The sequence below is a fragment of the Suillus subalutaceus genome (assembly GCF_016647625.1).
Source record: "Suillus subalutaceus strain FC151 chromosome Unknown DFJ58scaffold_396, whole genome shotgun sequence".
Lineage (NCBI taxonomy): Eukaryota > Fungi > Basidiomycota > Agaricomycetes > Boletales > Suillaceae > Suillus > Suillus subalutaceus.
Genome location: NW_024540645.1, coordinates 10,703 through 27,010, shown reverse-complemented (window position 1 = coordinate 27,010; position 16,308 = coordinate 10,703). Strand labels below are relative to the sequence as shown.

The window sequence follows — 16,308 nt, the reverse complement described above, 5'->3', positions numbered from 1 at the left end:
CCACCACCTGCAGGCTCCTGCGAGCTGGAACCCTGATACATGTAGGGCGCAATGGGCGCATGTATTACAGGAGCCGGAGGCTGGTGCTCGCTACCATATGCAGGCTGCGAGCTGGAACCCTGATACATGTAGGGTGCAATGGGCGTAGCTGTTCCAGAAGCAAGAGACTGGCGCTGGCTACCATCTGCAGGCTGCGAGCTGGAACCCTGATACATGTAGGGAGTAATGGGCGCAGCTGTTCCAGAAGCAAGAGGCTGGTGCTCGCTACTGGCATCTGCAGGCTGCGAGCTAGAAGCCTGATATGTATATGACGTATTGGGCGCAGGCATTCCAAAAGCCGGAGGCTGGTGCTGGCTCCCTCCTGCGGCGGGCTGCTGCGAGTGGGACGGCTGGAAGCTGTAGGAAGTTGTGTCTGACACTGGGATATCGGACACCAAAGGGTGGTATTGGCCACCGCCCGTAGGCGAATTGGAATCATAGATAGCCGCGTCGGCAGCCTGAGAGGCAGAGCCTGGCTGGGATCCGTTTTCTACTTGAAACTGGGAATCAAAACCTGGATGACTACCGCCCACGCAGTCCTGCCAGTGGGGGTCAGGGGTGCTGTAGACTGTGGTCGCATTGTGCGCCGGCAAGATTTCAGACGCCAGCGTGAGCCCAGGCGTCACGGTAGGCTGGACGTTAATATCAATATCTCCCGGAAATGGCGACTGAGACTGGAAATTTAGGTTACTTACATCACCGCTCGCTGGTAAGCCCCACGGCGGCGCCGGCTGAGGCAGTTGCAACTGATTTGATGACTCGGAGTCACCATCACCGTGTGCTGGATACCAGCCACTGTCAAGTTGCCCCCAATGATTCATCGTAAGTCGACTTGATGAATAAACTTTCTAAGTCATCATAATGCAGCAGCACGAGAGGTCAGTCAATGACAGCGGCCACATGATCTGTCTGGCAGTACTTACCGTTTTTGATTGTTACAACGTTAGAGTGACGGCTCTGTCGAGGCCAATCGGCTTGGGAGGCCGCTGCGACTCGATGACGGTCACCCTCGAATTGAAGAAAGTAAGTATAAAAGTGCTGCTGCCAGTGCAGCCGCAAGCTCGAGTCTGACTTTGGGTATGTGACTCATCCCAACTAATATGATCCTATCGCCGACTGCTGCTTTACTAGATGCTTACTCGTACAAATCTGCACTTACCTCGAGGCCGGCCCCTGAACAGTTCAAATTGATTGAGTCAATTGGTAGCACACTGAATCTAATTCATTCGGGATGTGGCCTAAAAGGTGCGTGTTAATTCCCGCCATGATTAGCAGAGGGACACACCTGGTTCAATATCTGGCTCAGATTGAAATCCTATCTAAGACTGGTTTATCTCGACTCACCCGAGCTAAGACACGTTATTTTGGAAGATGGAAAATTAAACTGCCGCGGTTCAACGAGTATAATTGGCAAGAGAGCCGTGGTAGGCTTACCAGAAGTTTGTAAACAAGCTTCGGTCTATTAACTACAACGTACTGTTTCTGATTCGGCATCGAAGTGCTTTGTGCTTCACGCACGGAAGCGAATATCCGATCGTCGAATAAACTCAAAGTTTGAATCCGAAAATTACCCAATGCGACTCGGTCAAAACAGGTTTCGACCAATGTGAGATATGTGTCATGATATATGATGCACGATGAGTAGAGCTGGATGCATTTATTGATTACATGACGGCAGGCGAAGATAACGCTAAGAGAGAGGTCGACGACAAAGGAGTTCAGTGATAAATAGAAACAAAACAACAACAAACCGGATCGGCTATGAACTCGGCCCTATGTGATTCTGATCATTGACATGAAAAATCGTTAGACCACTGGCAGGCCTCTTCTAGGGTCCTGGAATTAGTGTTGCTGGTGAACTGAACTCAGTTCGAACTGACTTCACTTCACTTCGAAAATGAGGCAGTTCGTTACAGTCTGGTTCGTTACACTTCGATCAAACATTTTCGTAAATGAGGCGATGCAGCAACCCAATTTGGCTAATCGCGCGCCAATAGTTTCTTATCTTGAGCGCCATACTTACTTGCCAGCCTTTGGTACTGACTACTATGATGGCGGCCATTACTTGACAATATCTGTAAATTCGAACCTATACACAACATACTGGCAGTTTCGGAGGATTCCTACCCGCAATCCAATGCAAGGCCATACACAATACACTATTAGCTTGCCGCCCATTGAGAACAATGGGAGGCCTGTGGCCATGCCCTTTCGCGACGCTAAGCAGCCAGTATCTAACAACGACTATCATACATCAATGTTGATATAGATATCCGGCGTTCGACATCCCTTTCCTCAATCACGTCTTCTTCAGGTTTGCCATCACCTTCGCTAACTCTATCAAACACAAATGAAGGACACCAACTAGCTGCCGAAGAGCTTGCTCAACAAGAAGCGAAAGCAGTCGAAGAAGGCTAGAAGGGAGTTAGAACGTTTAATTTTATAGGGCGTATCATGGGTCGACTCGGGTCATACCCGCACCCAACCCGCGGGTACGGGTCGACCCACGACCCAACCCGCAGGTGGTACGGGTCACCCGCGGGTGAGTAGACATATTTTGCGATACTGGTATGTACATGTGCTGAGGAGCGAAAACACTATGTACGAAGCTTAGTCCGAGTCAATAACAATATCGTTGCTCTTTCCCTTTCCTGAGGCCTTGCCTTTGCCCTTTATCATCTTCGTTCGCATGATTGATGTGACAGCACCGAGATCGTTCATGAGAGGTGTGTTGTACCATGATCCCACAGCCATCTGAGCTTTGAAGGTTTGCGAACTAACACCATGCTGGAGGTGGTTGACCTGAAGACGGCCACCTGAAAAAGCCCGCTCAGCGTCAACCGAGGAAGCTAATTGGTCTCCGTCAGATTTCATCAATCAACAAGCGAGGAAAATACCTGGAGCAGACAAAAAATCAAGTGCCATTTGTGCGAGTCGTGGACGAGTGGCACGAGCATTCTCCCAGTAGCGAAGAAGACCCCCTGCAGCCAGAATCTCGGTTCTTGAAATTGACAGCGCAGCGCATCGCAATGAGGGCACGATGGGCCTCGGGTGTATACTTTGAAATTGAGCCGCTAAGAGTTTGCTGGGCGCCCTTCGCATTCGGACCTTCAGTCGAGACACCACGCCGCTGAACACATTCTTCGATGCCCCGGTTGAGGTTTTTCGTCCCTTGTCCAGTTTGCATGCGTTTTTAGTGATGCGGCTTATGGTTGACAGGGTCAGTGTGGCACGTGAATTTGAACTCAAGATAGTCGCGGCTGCCATCAACTTTCAAACGACGATGTAAGGTTATCTTGAAGTGATCATATGCAGCGGAATTCCATCTAGCTTTAGATGCATCTGAAAGGCCAGTGAGTTTGTTAATGAAATTGAATGAAGAGGGGGACGTACTTATAATCTCGTCATCAGTTTTGTCCCAGACATCAAGATCTGTGACATCAGCTTTTGTTCGTCGTTTTTTGGTGGGAGACTCTAACACGGGAGTCGGCAACACCACTGTGCGCTTACGGCTACGTGTGTTCTTGGCCGGCGATGCATCAAGTTCAAAATCGCTTGTTGGTGTACTGGGAGAGGCGCCCGACATGGGAAGGGTTGCAACTTGCAAGTCTCGAGACTCTGGACTTATGAGTTATACCATCCATGATCAGTAACCACTCAGCACTGATAATCATAATGAATCTAAGACATTGCGGTTGGCGTCGCGTAGAATTTTATAAAGATAATCCATCGATAACGACAGATCATGGTCAAAGCAACACTGCCACAGATTGAAGTCTCCTACCCGTGGGTACCCGCGGGTAGCCAATTTTTGCAGGACCTCTACCCGTACCCGTCGCGGGTGAGCCACAACGGGTACCCATGACCCGTACCACCCGACCCACGAGTCACCCGCGGGTGTTGCCCGGGCGGGTACCCTGGCAAACCCTACCCATGATACGCCCTATGTATTCATACCTAATACGGGCATGACTTCGAGAAAATAAATTACCAAATGCGACTCAGTCAAAACAGGTTTCGATCAATTTGGAATGTGGATACATGATGATGCATGATGGCCCGGCAGTGACATCATGACGCTTCAAGCCCACCTGATCAAGGGTTACACTGGGTTACAGCTTGCAGCCAAATATAATACTCATTCCTGATACGGGCATATGACTTATTGTAATTAAATACAGAGCGTCACAGGCAGTGCGAAGTTCCAAGATCACCTACGCCGCGATTTGCAACCTACATTCGTAGCAAAGCTTCTCCTACGCGCTCGACACTTCATAAGTTGGATCATAGATTACAAGAATTCAATAATACGTTGGTACTACAAAAAGAGGACCAGAGCTATACGGTGCCCCGCGCCATGATCTCTGCAACATATGTGAACTCAAGGGGGGAAAATCCGCAGAAAGGAAAGAACTTCATTTAACCAGAACAATGATTTAGTACAATGTTGTGCTGCCCAAATCCGTCAGCACCTGTTGCGTGGGATTAACACAAGCTTTACCACATATGTGAGCAACACTTACATCAATCATCGGACTCGGTGGAATTCCTCGAAGTTCCACATATAGAGCCAAAACTACCGCCAAAGTTGTCTTCGTCCGAACTCGTAGCACTGGCATCCGAGTCCATGAGTTGCACTGCTTGCAATTGTTATTCAGTAATGACATCGCGGGTAATGAAAATACACACATGTCAAACTCTCGGCATGATCGAGCTCTTTGTCAGCAATAGCGAACGACTCCAACTCAAGCTGGTATGCGGCAACACTACAGCTCTCACGGTCGTCGAGTCCACTGGCCGTACAGTTAGCCAGCGCCTCAATTGAGGTTTCGAGGGGTTCCGAAATGGCATTGACGTATGCTTTAGCTTCACTCTCAAGAGTCAAGCACATGAACTTTTTGTGTTGCACAATTGCGTCGATTTGCAAAGCTGCTGCCACAGCACGCGCACGTCTCCATTCGACGTTAGCTCCGATCGCGACCACGGCTTGAGCACGGGCCTCGGGAGACAGGCTCTTCATTCTACGTGTCAGTCTAGCTTTGTCCTGGAATGACTGTTAAGGGGTGTTCGATATTATTATAGACATAGACCAACATACCTTTGGATTATCCAACGGAATCGTGGAGCCATTGCATCCCGAACACTCCTCACCGCAGAAGCGCTCTATGATGTTAGGATTAATTCTCTTATAGGGCTCGGGTCTTTCTTTTGTGCTCTTGACATAAAGGGCCAGATTGCGAAGTATGGGAGGAGGAGTTATAGGAGCGATTATATCATCATCTGATGAATCATAGGAAATGTCAGATGAAGGGGGTGATCTGGGACGTTTGTAGTGTTTGCTCAGCGAGGGATGACGACTCGGAGTCCTAGAGAAAATTGGGACACTACTATCTGAACCCTGCTCGAGTTTCCTCTGAACACGACCAGCGGTACGTCCTATCCTGCTTTGATAATCAGGATTAGACCCTCTGATAGGGCTGCCAGTGGGAGGAGAGGTAAGACAGGCGTGCATGTGTGAAGTTCAGCGACTTCAGCCGTAGTTGACGGATCCAATAAGTATTACACCAGGAGGGAGAGGCTGAGTTTTAAAGCAAAGCTAGCTACTTATAAATACTATGATTCACTATACGAGTCCGTGAACATTTAACACCGATCAAAAAAAGGAGAAATTTCATCCTGCTGCCGGTACTCTACTAGTGACCGTCGAGTCAGACCCGGATCAGATTTACTATTACAAATTTATAAACAGCCAATTTTGTTTGAGGTTATTAGAGTACCGTGACTACGTTCCTTGAAGCCCAAAGCTTAGGGTATGGATTGGAGTCACAACCCTTCTGGGTCAGACTGCCGAACTGCTGCACTAACCTTTGCCTTCAAGCCTGAATTCAAGCCTTCAGGCCTTAGTTTGAAATTTGAGCAGTGCTTCCTACTACTTCAGCTTGATGCCACGGTAAGGCTCCCCTGGCAGAATTCATATTGCCCAAAAATCCTAGGCCGGAAAAGGGAACAATTCGTGAGACTTGTAAAGTCGATTTAATCGCCCGATATAGTGCGCCGAGGCAGGCCGAGGCGTCCAGCTAAGGTATAACTAAATGCGACCGAACTGGATTCGAACATGTTTGAAAGAAACAAGCAACTCGTGTAATATGTAATAACGTCTGACAAGTCCTTGGATTTTCTTCCGCTGGCCTTAAAAGGGACTTATAAGGCACCTCATGATGCGACCAGATCTATAAGCCGGCGGCATTGTAAAGGTCACTTAGCTTTTTCGGACATGTAGCCAGCAACGATCGCACACCAGTCAACAAACTACACTCTACTCCTGCAGGTTCAACGTCCTTATCACTCGATGGTCTTCCAGCTCATATTGATGCTACAACACTCCTTCGGTCATTTTAAAACGGAAGCTCGGCCTCGGCACCCCGACATCGCATCTCGAACACATGGCTTGCCCAACGTGCGGAAAGGTTATTACCGACACTCTGACTATGAGCCGAATTAATAGTAGCTTTGATGGCTCGCCCAATGTATCTTCTCTCGTCGTCCCTCCTGGTTCTCTTACTGCTGCAGCGTTCGAAAGCGGCATGAGCGCTGTCGAAGAACTAAGGTTGCTCAAGGCTCAGGTCCAAGATGACGCTCGCGTGTGCAATGCCGTAGCCAGAGGTGACTTGTCCCAGAAAATTACGGTTCCCGTGCAGGGTGTGGTCATGGTTCAATTGAAGGATGTCATAAATACTATGGTATTCGTCCAGAATCTTATCCGAAGGTCTTGCTCATGCATATCATTGTCAGGTCGACAAATTTGGACAGTTCGCCAAAGAGGTCACTCGTGTCAGTCGAGAAGTCGGCACAGGAGGGTAAAGTGACTACTAACCCGGATCTTATACGATTTACTCAGTGTTCCGTAGTAAACTCGGTGGGCAGGCTCTCGTATTGGATGTCGAAGGTACTTGGCGGGAATTGACTGGCGTCGTCAATAAATTAGCCGCCAATTTGACCAGTGCAGTCCGAAGTATCGCCAAGGTCATAGGCTAAAGCTGTCGCGCAGGGATATTTATCGAAACAGATTGACGTCGATGCCCGTGGCGAAATCCTTGATTTGAAGAATACCGTAAACGGAATGGTTTCGTGCATTAGCCGCCGAAGTTACCCGTGTCACATTAGAAGTCGGCTCTCAAGGCAAGTTGGGCGGTCAAGCGCACGTACCAGATGTTCAAGGTGTTTGGTTCGAGTTGGTTCGCAATGTATGCCCTTTACCGTGTCTTATTGGCACTGGTCTAATCTGCGTTTTAAGGTCAATCGGATGTGTTCAAGCTTGACGGATCAAGTGCGGTCTATTGCCAATGTCACAACGGCCGTTGCTAGGGGCGACTTGACACAGAAGATTGAGATCCAGGTCGAAGGCGAGATGTCAACGTTGAAGGGCACTGTCAACTCCATGGTGGACTAGCTGAGCACATTCGCATCCGAAGTCACTCGTGTCGCACTTGAAGTCGGAACGCATTGACCAACTAGGTGTGGTCAATTGCAGAAGTGTCGAAGACTGTCGCTGGCGGTGACTTGACGAAGAAGATTGAAGTCGACGTGCGTGGCGAAATCAAGGACTTGAAGGAGACTGTCGATGGCATGACCGAGAGCTCGAGTCTCTTCGCCGATGAAGTCACTCGTGTGGCAAGAGAGGTTGGCACGAAAGGACGATTAGGAGGTCGGGCTTGTGTAACTAATGTCGGTGTACATGGAAGGTGAGTATGCCGCACAGGCTGTGGATCAATGCTCATCTCAAATAGGACTTGACGGACAATGCGAACGTTATGGCTGCTAACGTAGGTCCATTTTATCTTCACGGGGCTAACGCTGATTTTTCGGCGTCGTAGTTGACCTTGCAAGTCCGAACTATTGCTATCGCAACCGCGAGTATTGCTTAGTGCGACCCAGTCCTTCTGTTGAGTTTGTCATCAGACTGCTGTCGCCCGCGGAGACTTAACTCAACAAATCACTGGTGTCTCTGTGTCCGGAGAGATGCCAAGCCTAGTCAACACTATCAACGACATGATTGCTCAATTGGCAGTCTTGGCCAAGGAAGTCAAGAAGATCGCATTCGAAGTCGGTACAGAGGGTAAATTGGGTGTCCAGGCTGAGGTGGGTATCTGGCAAGAAATTATGTAAGTAAGGGATACCATTCGCGGGAAAGGATGTTGACGTTGCTGTAGGATGTCCGTCAACACTATGGCCGGCAACTTGACCACGCAAGTGCGTGGATTTGCCCAGATCTCGACAGCTGCTATGGACGGAGATTTCACTCGTTTCATCACTGTTGAGGCCAGCGGAGAGATGGACTCTTTGAAAACACAGATCAATCAGATGGTATTCAATTTACGTGACAGTGTCCAGAAAAATACCGCTGCGAGGGAGGCAGCTGAGCTAGCGAACAGGGGTAAATCTGAATTCCTAGCGAACATGTCACACGATATCAGGTAACACTATTCTTCCTGCTCATCTCGATATTATGTACTAAATATCTCATAGGACACCCATGAACGGAATTATTGGCATGACAGAGCTTACTCTTGACTCTGATTTGAATCGATTGCAACGAGAGAGTTTGCTCTTAGTGTACTCATTGGCTCGCTCGCTGCTACTCATCATCGATGATATTTTGGATATCTCGAAGAGTGAGGATCTATTCCTGATGTCAATGCATTAATCTGACTACATGTTCTACAGTCGAGGCCGGTTGAATGACTATGGAAGCTGTCTCATACTCCCTCCGTCAAACATTTTTCAGCATACTCAAGACCCTTGTCGTCCGCGCCTCTCAAAACAACCTCGATCTCACATATGATGTCGACTCGGACATTCCTGATCAACTTATTGGCGACTCTCTACGACTTCGTCAAGTCATCACGAACTTGGTTGGTAACGCCATCGAGTTCACACCGTCCAAGGTCTCTCGCAAAGGCCACGTTGCACTTAGCACAAGGTTACTGGCGCTGGGTGACTCGAGTGTGACACTAGAGTTCTGTGTCACCGACACGGGGATCGGTATTGCCAAAGACAAACTGAATCTCATTTTCGATACCTTCTGTCAGGCAAACGGTTCGACGACGAGAGTACGTCTATGTTGCAATTTATCGCAAGGGTTGTAGCTGATCGTCGCACAGGAATACGGGGGGACCGGTCTGGGTCGAGCTTAGGAGAGAGCTGCAGATGTGCATTACACCCGAACACCTCGTAGGTGAGTGCTGACTACGTGCAAGGGAGCGGAATACGAGAAGAGAGGGTGATGAATATCTGCGGAGACGAAATTAGGAATGGAATCGGCAAGGGGAAAATTGGTCATGGCTAGGGGGACCATTTTACCCCTTGCCACTGTGACGAAGCTGCCCGGACTACTTCTCGGCCCATCATCACGTGCATCATTCATTCCACCATCCCTTTCGTCGAAACGTACAAAACCGTGATCTATTCGACTATCTCTCCTGACAGACTCGGAGCACTTGAAAGTTCCAGAGATTTCACTTCTACACTTTTTGCTCCTGACTTCCCTAGACGTTACTCGTTTCGATACATTTTCTTCCAGTCCCCCCACCATAACCAGAGTCTTTATACTCCTGCGTCACCTTACAAGCCTGTTCCCTATATCATGAGCAGTCACCGATATTTATTTGGAAACACCTGAAGTAGATTGGGACTCGCTTGCAACTCCACGTTCCGTTGCAGAATCCTCTTGCAGCGATTCCGGCATAACATCAAATTCTTCTTTTGTATCGGCGCAACTCTCACCTTCCATGGTATTCTACCATCGATTATCGACGATCAGCCGTATCGGTCGTATCGGTGCAGAGCGCCATCGCCAATTACTTACTGCCCGGAAGACTCGTCTGAGTAGTTCTCGTTCTAAACGTTTGTCATCCAAGCAGAATAGACAGTCTTTGAATCCTCTTTTCAAGGCAAGGGATATTTTTTATGTCCTCTTAGGCATCGCGCTGATGACCCGAATTCACAGGAATTATCTCAACCATCGTCTTCCCGAAAACATTTCTCACCCTCATCTAACACTCAATCTCAGCCTCCCCACTGCTCTTTCTCCACTTCCATAGGATGTCTACGTCACATGCCACCTGAAACTCTTTGTCCGACCTTCGTCCTGATAAAGCGAAACCTCCTTCAATTTACATGCTATCTTCGCCCCTTCCTCTCAAGCACAAGACTCTGTCCCACTTGATTCGATACCTTTATCAAAAGATCTCATTACACTACTCGAAACTTTACTCCTTAAAACCAGTCCTCCTAATTGTCGAATAATCGAACACGTAGATTTTGGTGGAGAAGTGGACTACTCTGGACACCAGCGGTTCCAGGAGCCGCCTCCAAGACCCGAGGCACGTGCCACTACCAACTATGTCAGACGTTAACGCCTCATGCAGCCCAACTTGTTGTTGAACCATATATCCCAGAAAAAAGCGTCATCATGCAAAAACGAAGCGTTCAGCCTTGCACTTGAGGGCAGTACCCAACGTTCTCTACTGTCGTTACAAGCAATATGGTCAAGTAAATCTCCCTTCCCTCCAAATCCCAACCAAGTACTCACACACAAGAGCAGTTAGGCGTGCTAGCTTGGTGTTCCGAGACAACATGTTCGCCACAACACGCACGCAAGCTCTCCGCACCTGCGAAGAAATCCTTTTTATATATATTGCATGCTTTTGTATCCCCTTACGGTATTCAGTGAGTAGTTTTGGCATTCACTCTCTATCGTTCTCTTCGTTATTCTTCTTAGGTAACTTGTTCAGCACTTGCTCCTAGTACAACTCCCTGTTCTGCAAGCGCTGCTCCGTGTCGAGGACAAAGAGGCGGCGTGAACGTCATGGCAATGTTTCGGCGGCCCACCTCCGCCGAGACCGTTTTACCCCTTCAGCTGCCGCGGCCGGGCAACTGCCTCAGCCGGGCAACTGCCTCAGCCTGGAATGTCTCTATGGGATTTGTACGTCCTACGTTGGACCAGGGGTCCCAAGGGCAGGAGCTACGCGTCAAAGGGCCTGTCGACCCTTTCTCTAGCATCATCCTCATCGCAGCTTGTCTGCCTTGCTCTAGGCTTAGGCCGCTGGCCCTGCTCCAACGTCCTTCGACGAGCCTCTCATACTTGTTATATCAAGTAGCTCTAAGCTCAAGGTAGCTTAATGAAAGTTTAAATATGTACACATGGTGTTTGCGGAGTTTTTCGTCGACCAATTTGGCTATTATCCAAAAGTAGCGGTGACCAAGTAGGTTAGGTGATGCGCACCATGAAACGGCTCCCATGTGAAGGTTTAACCGACGCGGTGGTGGCCAAATCAGGCAAAGTTTAGGGTCCAGGTAACCCTTCTTCAGCACATACTCAAAACGGTCACTACTAGTATGATCGATGCGTCGATGCCATCGATTAACGTTTGAGGGTCCAGGACGGCTTCAAAATGACGTACATCGACATATCTTTGTATATATGGGTGCCAGTGTGCACTGTGACCGGTACTTGTCTGCATTTCTCCCTACTGTCATTACAGTTTAATTACTCGCCCAGTATGCAATACCCTGATGAAACCATCGATCTTGCCCAATTAACGATGGCTGAATTTGTTGGCCATTCTCGACATTTGTTTACGCAGATGCAGGACGATCAGTCGGAAGTTGATTTCATTCGCTTTGTGCTAGCTGCAAGAGTCGGGCCACTCGCAGATGAGGAACTCGCAAAACTTCCTGGCAGTATAATGTATCATGTACTGTAATTGTAGAAGGTATGTGATATATCCACACCTTTAATCCTTAGACAGTGATGTATCAGCCTCTGTCACCTATACCATTTGCCCGTTATATATCATGCTACTATTGAGTGATGTATCAGTATGCATCTATACCGCTTGTCAGTAATATATCATGCTACCATCAAGTGATGCATCAGTATGTTTCCTGTATCGTTATATATCATTGTTTCTTGTAGCGTTATACATCATTGCCTTGTGACTCAGCGAGTGATATATCATGTATACCATTGCCTCGTGACTTCAGCGCGTGATGTATCCTGTATTGTTATATATCATTCTCGTGACTTTCATGACTCAGTAGTTGATATATCATGCCTAGTATGTCATAAAACATATATTAGAAACCTCCGTCGTATACAAAATTGCCGCTACAAACAAATTGGACATATGCTAAAGTACTTATATCAGTCCGCAGGAGGCTCGGCACTCCATGACGGGACAGCATCCCACAATGACCTGAACCATGCAGACATTCTCCGACGTAGCATTGCCTGGCGATGTGCGTATGCAACCGCACCCTCTGTGAATGCAGGCGATGAAAATTGCCGTCGTGAGCCTTGTGCGTCCCACCATCGAGCCTGCCACTCAAAGAAAGAAAGAACATGGCGCATTTCCTCACGAAGGAGTTGTACCTCCTCCTCCCACCGATGAGCCCGTGCCCGTGCCTTGCACCATTCCACACGCAATGCTACAATATATTAATCAAGCGATGCGCACAGTCAAAATCAAAGACTTACAATCCTGCAGCCCTTCCTCCTGATTGTTTGATACCCCAGGCGTTTTCCATATCCACAAAATATTCTGCTGGCCAACCGTCTTCCCTTCGTCGTGGTTGAGTGGGACTGCATCTTTTGCCCTGTCCAGTGGCTTCAGTATCCGCTGCCAGTCGTCGTTCTTGCCTAGTTTTGAAGCAAGCATTATAAGCGCGTCTCGGGCAGCAGTGTACTTAGCTGATATTGCATTGATACGACTTTCGGCAGAGTGAATAATGCCCTGGGCACGAGTGTTCGCACGCTGACCTCGAATGAAGGCGTTCTTGTATTTGTAGAGGTGGTAGGTTATGTTGATGACAGCGCGGAGGTCATCCAGAGCATCATTTGCCTGTGCCTGATGCAGATCCCATTCGTACCTTAGCAAGCGGTTGTCACAAGGGAAGCTCGAGGGCAGCGAAGAAGGGAGAAAAAGTTGTATCTTGTGGACCTTGTCCTCAGAGGCAATATCATCGGGCGAACGCAGGCAGGAGACGTAGGGCATGTACAATAATTGTACTTGGGACCAGGTGCTGATTCTACGATGGAGGGCATTGATGTGCTGGAGAATCTTGATTTTTTGCGCATCGGTTGCATGCTGTCCAATGGTGCGAGCTTCAAGCTCAACACGTCGCCTAAAAACATGTCAGCCACAAGCACAATATGTGATGCGTGAATACGCACTGCTGATCTTCTAGTTCCATCCCTGATGATATAAGGACCGAAGGTGATATATCTCGCCTGGATCCAGGTCCCATCGCGCGAGTGCTTGTAGCGATGGGGTTGATATCTGCCCACCCGCGCTCTGGGGCTTCGCCATCAGTCCGCCCAACACCCTTGATGAAATTAAACGAGAATTTCGTTTGGCAACTGGCGATGTGTGCTGGTAGATGAAACTTAGGAACAAAAAATGCGACAACCTTGTGATCGTGGTCGATATGATACTGATGTGGGAATGTCGACATGCGCGACCAAAGATTTTTGTTCCACTGACAGGCGATATCGTAAGATATGTTGAGGACGTGAATGTCTTGTGAAGAGCGCATGCTTGAAAAAAATAGATAATCCATATTGATGTACCTATCAATGGTAGGTTAAGGAAACACGACTATGATGCATTAGATAGAAGAACGCACCTTTCTCCTTTTTGTAAGTCACCAACTGAACACGGTCGTTTGAAATTGTGCCGCGCACAATCAACTGTGCCTGCACCCGTTGCCGCAAGTCCACGCGAAGCCCTCGTATCTGCTAGGTTCACAGCAGAGTGGCTAGAGCATGTGCTCTTCTACATTTAACCATGGTTAGTGGCGTGTCTTAGGCAAGTATATTAAACTTACCTCCTGGGGATTCCCCACCCTGTAGTGCGAAGCCAGAAAGTCCTTGTACGCGGTCTCCTCCACAAAAAATGCATACCCGCGATTCAGTCCCAGATCAACGGCATCTGAGGATACATTACGCCGAACTAGTCGGAAATTTGCATCAATAGCCAGGAACATTGCATACAAAAATCTGTGGCTGAGTTAAGAATGAAACGCAAAACTTGTATGGGCGTTCTTACTGGAATTCCGGTGGAGAATTTTCCCACCCAACAGGTAGATTCCTGCTTGGATGGGGACAGGCAGGGCATAAGACGGCACAAGCACCGGCCTCTGTTGCTTGGATGCCTCCAGGATGATGACCCTGACCGCAGCGCTTCATTTGCATCACGAAGCGCCATTCACGTATCATCCGAAGAAGACTTGCATAGCGATCCTAAGTAATACATGTCAGTACAAATGTATTTGAATACAAGACCACTTTGCCTACCTTTAGGACACGAGTGCCTGTGTTATCCGTGAGGCGAGCAACAGTATTATAAAACTCCCATGCCGATACTTTAGATTCAAAGGACAGCATTTGAAAATACTCTAGCGCGCGAAAGGTGGCGGCTGATTTAGGGTCCAGTGTGGTGGCGGGAAACAAGTGAACACGTAGCAACTGGGTGATGTGTGGCTGTGCAGACTCACATCCACAGAAATCGAGTCCAACTTCATGGACACCATTGTAGTCGATAATAATGAAGTCGTCGTTGAATGTAGGGATCGGATTGACGCATTGGACACCAATGGGATGCCCCAGCTGAAAGCGGACTCCCAAGGCCTTCAATGTGGTGGTCTGAAATGAGGTGCCATTCCAACACTGCGACTTTGTAAGTTCAAAATGATATTCAGAAACAAAAAGTATACACACCTCTATCCTGTGAAGCGGTTGCCTCTCGTGTATGTGCAGAGCGCATGAGAGACACACCAATTCTGCACCGTGACAGTCTTGGCATCAATATATTGGGTCTGCTTCCCCACAGAAACACGTGGTTTGTGCTAAGTCACCGCGACCCTCTAAGCGAATAAATTCTAGTAGAAAGAGGTCGGCATCAGAATTCCACAGGTGCAAAGGATCATCCTAAGGAGACCTTGGTTAGAATGACTACTGCATTGACAATCAATATATGACTTACCCCAGCAGTCCGCTTTCGCTTGCCAGAACCAATATCCTCATCAACGTCATTGAGTGATGAAAAATCAAAATCGTCTGTTGGTAGATCGTGTACGTCTTGTGATTCAGGCTCCCCAAATCGGCGTTTGGCGGGTGAGTGTGGAACTGTGTAGTATAGTGAAGAAACAGCAAGACGACCAGTAGTTGCGGCCTCAAAACTGATGTGTTTGCGCTGCTGCTCCTGGCGAGTCTCTTGCGGAGTGTCGTTGGTCTCATTTCTGACTGCTCTTCCCGCAGCATCATTGTGAGCAAAGAAGTTGTTCTGGAACTGCCGGAGATTTCGCCGCTTTCGACTAGCAACCATGGTGTATTCTGAGTCTTGAGATGAGGCTGCGTACCATGTGCCAAACACCGGTTTTTCCCGGTTCTTTTACGTGTAGATAAGCGTAGGACCAGTGCGACTACACTACAGGTCAAGTTAATTCAATGTAATCAGATAACATTAAGAAACTGACGCATGACTCATTCGGAAGGTGTTTGCCAGCTAAGTGAACCTGCTGATATAGCATCATCATATGCTTCAGTACCGCCCTGATCTACCAGTGCAAAAAACTCCCTTTCTGCAGCAAGCCGTCGTGTTGTCAAATGGAGCAGTTGCTCACACTGCTGTGATAGAGCATCATGCCCAATCCCTGGTGCACATAGCCGTACACTCTCTGCCAGGTTGGTAATGCGCTGGTGCAAATTGTGCACATAAGTATATGCATCTTCGAGCTCGGGGGATATTACATCCCATCCTTCTGTGTCAACGCGTTGAAGTATTGTAAGAAACCGTTTCATGAAGGTATTGTGCTCGGGAACTCCTGCTCTGTAGCCTAGCTCCATGTACAGTATATCAAGGTCTTGAAACTTGACGACAATGGACTTAGATAGTGGTCAACATATATCGTGCGCACTGACACAAGAAAGACTCACTTCACTCATTTGAGAGTGTTTTCGCCAACGAGTTCGTGACTTCGCCTGCTCTGTGGTCTTGTTTCTAGATCAGAACGAACCAGATAACTGTTAATTCCATAGGACAGTGATAAAAGCTAACCTTGCATAGTGAGCTCGCTTGCTTTTCAATCTAGCATTGCGACGATCTTCTTCAGACTTGTATTTTGGCGGCATCGATATGGGTAACTTAGCATTTGGAATTGGTTCACGGCAAATGGCCTGATGGGCCAGTCTTGTCGAATGGGAGCCAC

At 48.2% G+C, this 16,308-nt stretch overlaps 4 protein-coding genes across 4 annotated transcripts; 1 reads left to right on the top strand and 3 right to left on the bottom strand.

Moving 5' to 3' along the window:
* Window positions 1-4: 4 nt before the first annotated feature.
* DFJ58DRAFT_849044 (uncharacterized protein) lies at window positions 5-1,533 on the bottom strand (the record flags this gene model as incomplete). The annotated part of the gene is made up of 6 exons (XM_041393702.1): window positions 5-671; window positions 735-883; window positions 963-1,110; window positions 1,199-1,212; window positions 1,325-1,358; window positions 1,474-1,533. Coding segments are annotated over 6 exons (1,072 nt in total), but the record flags the coding sequence as incomplete, so codon positions are not given.
* A 1,182-nt stretch (window positions 1,534-2,715) lies between these two features.
* On the bottom strand, window positions 2,716-3,006 carry DFJ58DRAFT_313729 (uncharacterized protein; the record flags this gene model as incomplete). The annotated part of the gene is made up of 1 exon (XM_041379787.1): window positions 2,716-3,006. A coding segment is annotated over exon 1 (198 nt), but the record flags the coding sequence as incomplete, so codon positions are not given.
* A 1,557-nt stretch (window positions 3,007-4,563) lies between these two features.
* Window positions 4,564-5,551, bottom strand: DFJ58DRAFT_849042 (uncharacterized protein; the record flags this gene model as incomplete). The annotated part of the gene is made up of 3 exons (XM_041393701.1): window positions 4,564-4,676; window positions 4,729-5,092; window positions 5,138-5,551. 3 exons carry the CDS (start codon window positions 5,549-5,551, stop codon window positions 4,564-4,566), a joined length of 891 nt encoding a protein of 296 aa, XP_041235005.1.
* Window positions 5,552-6,482: 931 nt separating this feature from the next.
* Window positions 6,483-9,233, top strand: DFJ58DRAFT_877186 (uncharacterized protein; the record flags this gene model as incomplete). Its single annotated transcript, XM_041394471.1, has 13 exons — window positions 6,483-6,779; window positions 6,832-6,896; window positions 6,948-7,062; window positions 7,106-7,150; window positions 7,204-7,283; window positions 7,354-7,480; window positions 7,555-7,770; window positions 7,827-7,862; window positions 7,999-8,201; window positions 8,250-8,513; window positions 8,566-8,711; window positions 8,791-9,149; window positions 9,201-9,233. 13 exons carry the CDS (start codon window positions 6,483-6,485, stop codon window positions 9,231-9,233), a joined length of 1,986 nt encoding a protein of 661 aa, XP_041235004.1.
* Window positions 9,234-16,308: the final 7,075 nt, after the last annotated feature.